We start from the raw sequence: 5,990 nt of genomic DNA, 5'->3' as shown, positions 1-5,990 counted from the left end.
TTTTACAGGTGACGGCTCATATTTTTTTATAAGGGTTAAATCAACCCTGAAGTAGTTTTTTATATTTATTTTCATAATTTTCGGATAAAAATAAATAAATAAAAAATCATGACAAATAATAATGTTAAAAATCTTGAAGGCATATAAAATATAATTTTTTTCTTTCACCCTAAAGTACCATTATTAAGATTTGGACAGTGATAAATACATAATGAAAAGTATAAAAAGTCACATCTACTATTGGTGATAAGAAGCATGAGACTTGGCTATATAATCCTTTCATCTTGGCCTTTCAAAAACCATATTCTAACTCATCTCACAAGTACACTTAAGCAGTAGCTAGTGATCAAGCTTGAGACAGAAGAAAAAGAAGATCTGAAAATGCCTGTGTTCATCCCTACTAAGACTCCACACAAGACCCTATCTCCACAGATAATCATGGCTGAAAATCAGATAAGGGATATTTTGAAAAAAGCAGATCTTAATGGAGATGGTTATCTAAGCAAGGATGAACTGAAGAAAGCTTTCAAGGAATTTGGTTTCAAGCTAGCAGGATGGAGAGCAGGTCGTTTTCTGAAGAAAGTTGACAACAGCAACGAAGAACAACTCAACATGGAACAGCTTGACATCATTGTTGATTATGCTCTTACTAGGTACAAGTTTACCAAGTAAATAATCATAAGATCATGGATCATCACGCCCATAAATGCAACAATCATCCAAAGACATTTAATGAGGCGCATATATATGTGTATGTATATGTATAAATAATGGTAGAACATGAGCTTGATAAGTTCAACTTTCTATAATGAACACTAGGATTAGGATGGGAGAATGTTTTTGGTTGTTGTAGGGGTTAAAGTTATAAACCCATATTAGGATTAGGTCAAGTTGAATAAGGGTGTGTTTAGAAGTTGGAGAAAGTTATGTTTGAAATTATGTTCTAAGATGAGTGTTTGTGCAAGTCTTTTTGTGATAATTGTAGAAGTTATTTTTCGTTTTATTTTAATAAGTTCTTCAAAATATATAATCTGTTTTTATTTTATATGGACAAAAAGTAATCTGTATATATATAATATAAATTAAACCATATTATAGTATTTTTGTTTTTATTATTATATACCTTTTCTTTGTCTATCTATTTATACAAAGGGTCGTGTTAATGTAATAAAAATTCTTTTTCAGAGAGGTGTTTACACCAACATTTAAAAAAAAAAAATCCAAACTTCATTTAGATACAATAATCATACCTAAGGGAAGTTTAAATATATATTCAAATTTTTTAAATGTAAAAGATACAATAATTACACAATCAAAATTCTCCATGTGCACTGTTTCTTCTCTAATTTTTCTTCCTTCTAATTACACAATAATTAACATTATCTTCTCTTTTATTGTGAGCTTTAAAACTACTGTGGTTGACAAAAAAATTACTAGTTGGAGTAACATTTGTATTTATTAGAGGTGTACTTTGGATATGATTCCATATATACTATATAAGTATAAATAAGTAAAACTAAAACATCATAATTAAACTCAACTTTCATCAACATTATGATTTTAACTTTTGTATAATTTAATTAATTCTTCATAATATTAAAGAATAATATTTTAGTTAGCAACTTTAGAATCTAAATAGTTGGTAGTTAATTAGATACTAATTTAGAAACGATTGATCAATAATAAAAACTAATTTAAATACCAATAATTTTTTGGGTGATGATATTTTGACACCTTACTCCACCTTACACCCACAACAAAATATTAATATTTGTAATAAAAAAAATTAAAAAGAATAGAAAATCTCTTTAATGAAAATATAAACAATATGCAAAATGTCAAAATAATTTTTAAAATAAAAAGTAAAAAATAATTAAAATATTAATATCTATTGCGGTGTAGGGTGGAGCATGAGTGTAAAAAACCATTTTCCTTTTACTAAAAACTCATCACCTTGGATGTGAACCAACATCAACAAAACTCTTTAAAAAGATGTCCTGATAAGTAACACTACAAGAAAATCATGAAATATAAACTAATTTTAGTGACTAAATTAGAAACCATTTTAGGGACTAAATAACTTTTTGGTTTCTAAATTAGTTTCTATTATTGTTAAATGATTTCTAAATTGGTATCTAATTAGCAACTAAGGTTTTTGATACCAAATTTAGAATCTAAATAATTGGTAGTTAAAATATTTGTTGCTAATTAGATATCAATTTAGAAACTATTTAACAATAATAGAAACTAATTTATAAACCAATTTTTTTTAGTTTCTAAAATGGTCTCTAATTTAATTATTTTGATCTCTAAAAATTTGTTTTTATTTGATAATTTTCTTGTAGTGAATAATCATACCTAAGGAAAGTTTAAATATATATTCAAATTTTTAAAATGTAAAAGATACAATAATTACACAATCAAAGTTCTCCATGTGCACGGTTTCTTCTCTAATTTTTCTTCATTCTTTTTTTTATTAGTAAGAAGCAATAAATAAATAAATAAATAAATAAGAATCACTTTAGGTAATTCAACCCTTATACGTATAATTCCAAACAAAAGGAATACCTCAAAACTCACTAAAAAAAACTAAAAACTACTAAAAAACCCCAAAATACCACTTACTCAAACAACTAAAACATCATAATTAAACTCAACTTTCATTTTTAACTTCTAGATTCTGTAATTTAATTAATTCTAACGATTTATCAATAATAAAAACTAATTTAAATACCAATAATTTTTTTTATCATATTAAAAAAATATCTTATTTAATTGTTATATTTAATTTTTATTAATTTCATTTATTTATTTATTTCATCAGATATTCTAGTTTTTACAAATTTCATATATTCTAGTTTTTACAAATTTAATTGGTGATGACTTTATTTCTCTCTTTTTTACTAAAAACTCATCACCTTGTATGTGAACCAACATGAACAAAGCTCTTTAAAAAGATGCCATTTTAAGTAACTTTGTCTTTGAACACAGTGCAAGAGTTAGAAAGAGAGTGTGATGAACCAGAAGGACAAGAATCTTGAGCTGACCCACAATGGCCTCTATAAAAACACTCTATAACATTTCATAGCCATTCATCCCTCTCACTCTTCTCACAAAGATCAAAAGAAGACGCAGCAAAACCAAAATGCCTGTCATGCTCCCTCGTAACCAACCACGAAAGGCATTACCCGCGTCGTCGGCTATGCATAAGAAAAACATACCTGAGAAACTGCAGAAAATAATGGAAACGTTGAGAAACAGAGATGGTTTCTACAACAAGAGTGAACTCAAGAATGCCCTCAAAGAGCTAGGTGCCTACTTCCCTGGCTGGAGAGCCCACCGTGCTTTTGGAAAAGCTGATGACAACAACGACGGTCTAATTAGCGGCGAGGAAATCGACACTCTCCTTGAGTATCTTACTTCTTGTGGCTTTGGAAAATGAGTCATAATCCTCTCTCTCTATATATATACTCTATATAGCCCTATATCTGTTGTTAAGATTATGTGTTATACATAATATAGTTTGTGTTGGTGTTTTCAGATATCATCCATGTTTTTTTTCTATCAGCAAAATATCATCCATGTCTACACAGTAATAAGGTTGAAGATGGATTATAAAATATGGTATTAAGGTTGAAGGGTTCGTGATTTATAGATAACTTTGTTTTTCAAGTATCTGAATCAGAGTTTCCTTCCGAAACTTGTGTGAATGGATCTCAGTTTATTGGTATGAAGAATTGTAATATATATGTATCGGAGTTTCTTTTCTTCTCTCTTTATCTACACTTTTATACTGTGATTTTAAAACTGTTTGCTCGTTAAACATTTTGGCTTTTCATTCAGATAATAACTTTGAAGAAAACATAACAATGTTTTTATAAACCCTAACACCACCATCTACTATAACTTAACATTTTAGTTTTTGGAACTTGGAGACGATGAAGATAGGTTTTGCTGATGAGAAATTTAGTGGTGCAGAGAAAAATTCCATTTCAAAAAAAAAAGAGTTGATTTGACTTCATTAAATAACCATATAATTGGACAAGGTGACGAATAATTGAGGCAACTTTAGAAGAATAAACGTATTATATAATTAGATAACTTGAAGATTTTACATGAATAATATATAATTTATCAACTCCCTTTTAATTTTGATTTTATTAGTTTGATTAAGTGACTCAATAAACAAGGCTGCATATAGAGGAAGATTTAAACCTATAACTCTTGAAGTTAAGTTCATAGCCTTATAGCTTACCGTCCAAGTGAAAAATGAGTAATTATTAATTATAAAAAAATTAATAATTAGAGGATTTTGATCATGTAGTTGTTGAAGTAGAGGATTTTGTTGGGTTTTAGGACTGGTTTGTCTTGTCCAAAGTCTATAGGAGTTGTACATGAGTTAGGAATATCCCTTTTTATTTAATTTTATTATTTGTTAGATAAAAAAAATTAATTATAAAAAATTAATTGGTATTTTATAAAACACTGATATTCTTAAATTTATTGTATAGATATGTGAAGGAAAATCATTTTATATTGTAAAGATTAGTGATGGCTAATTTAAAAAAAAAAATCATGAGTGTACTTAACTCATTATATAAAAATGAAATTAATCAAATTTTATAAATTTTTTTATCAGAAACTAAATTTTATAATTTTTTTATTTTTATAATATTTAATAAATTTCAATCGATGATAAAGATTGTGTTTCAAATATTATTAATATTTCTCTTTATATTATATCGTATGGGAATTCGAACACGTCTTAGACTATATTGCTCAATTATTTTTACTTATCAACAACTTTTAAAATTAATCTTTAAATGAATTTTTTAAATAATTTTTTTCTTTTTGAAAAAAGAAAAGTGTTGTTCTTCTGAGATAGAAAAAATGAATTCCTCCGTAATTTGAGATGTTATATTAGTAAAAAAAAATTATAAATAGAGTAATATAAGAACTTCCTTTAAAAAAAATCACACCATGATGCCATTGGGAAATATTCAAAGAAGAAATAGTGAGAGCAAATAAATGAATTTCATAGACAAGGAAACTGACCCAAAGGATGTAATGCTACATTCATTATGCTTATCCCAAAGGTGGAGAAACCATAAGAGTTGAAAGAATATCAACAAATATCTTTGGTTCCTTGCCTTTATAAAAATCATATATAAGTTGTTAGCAAAGAGACTGAAGAAATCTCTCCCTCCCAAAAGTAATAAACAAAACTCAATCAGACTTAGAAAAAAATATGTTTGATTAAGAAGGTTATTATATGAAAAAGCTTATCATTAAGTGAGGTAAGATTTCATATTTTATATGTTGCAAAAATGGGGATTTTGTGAGAAATTAATCACCTTAGAAGTTATTTGGAATCAACAACAACATTCATCCTTAATGGGAGCCTCACAGATGAATTTAAACCATCGAACGGAATTAGATAAGGTGACCCCCTTCACCTTTTTCTCTTCCTCATTATGGGTGAGAGAGTTGCAGGAATAGTAAGACAAATTAAAAATTTACATGTATTAAAAGGAGGGAGAAGAGAGATTGAAATAAATATGTTGCAATTTGCCGATGATACTCTATTCATATGTATGAATAAAATTTAAAATGTTTTGACTTTGAAATGTAACTTATGATGCTTTGAATTTGCCTTAGGATTCAAATGTAATTTCTATACGAGTAAATTGAAGGAATTAGGGTTTAAGATAATCACATTGATCATTTTGTTGTTATCTTTAACTATACAAGAATGACAATTGTTGAGTTCAAAGCTTTTAAAACTTTCGCACAAATTCAGATTTTTATCATAGTACACCGAAAATAAATCGATTTATTTAGCAATGAACAGATTTATTTTTATACTGTTTATGTACTTTAAGACGTTTATCTTGGTTGAATGATTTTTTATTTTAAGATTGAGTTTGATGATCTGCAGGCAAAGATCAAATTGATTTTCACAGAATAAAAACAGAGAGCTACAACAGCTA

At 27.2% G+C, this 5,990-nt stretch overlaps 1 protein-coding gene across 1 annotated transcript; it reads left to right on the top strand.

Annotated features, from left to right (window-relative positions):
- The first annotated feature begins 282 nt into the window (after positions 1–282).
- LOC137815340 (uncharacterized) lies at positions 283–3,771 on the top strand. Its single transcript, XM_068618485.1, has 2 exons — positions 283–669; positions 3,089–3,771. The coding sequence occupies exons 1-2, from the start codon at positions 382–384 to the stop codon at positions 3,440–3,442; spliced, it is 642 nt and encodes a 213-aa protein (XP_068474586.1). The 5' UTR covers positions 283–381; the 3' UTR covers positions 3,443–3,771.
- The last annotated feature ends 2,219 nt before the right edge of the window (positions 3,772–5,990 follow it).

This window comes from Phaseolus vulgaris, chromosome 1, assembly GCF_000499845.2.
Source record: "Phaseolus vulgaris cultivar G19833 chromosome 1, P. vulgaris v2.0, whole genome shotgun sequence".
NCBI classification, from domain to species: Eukaryota; Viridiplantae; Streptophyta; class Magnoliopsida; order Fabales; family Fabaceae; genus Phaseolus; species Phaseolus vulgaris.
This window is presented reverse-complemented; position numbering and strand designations above follow the sequence as displayed.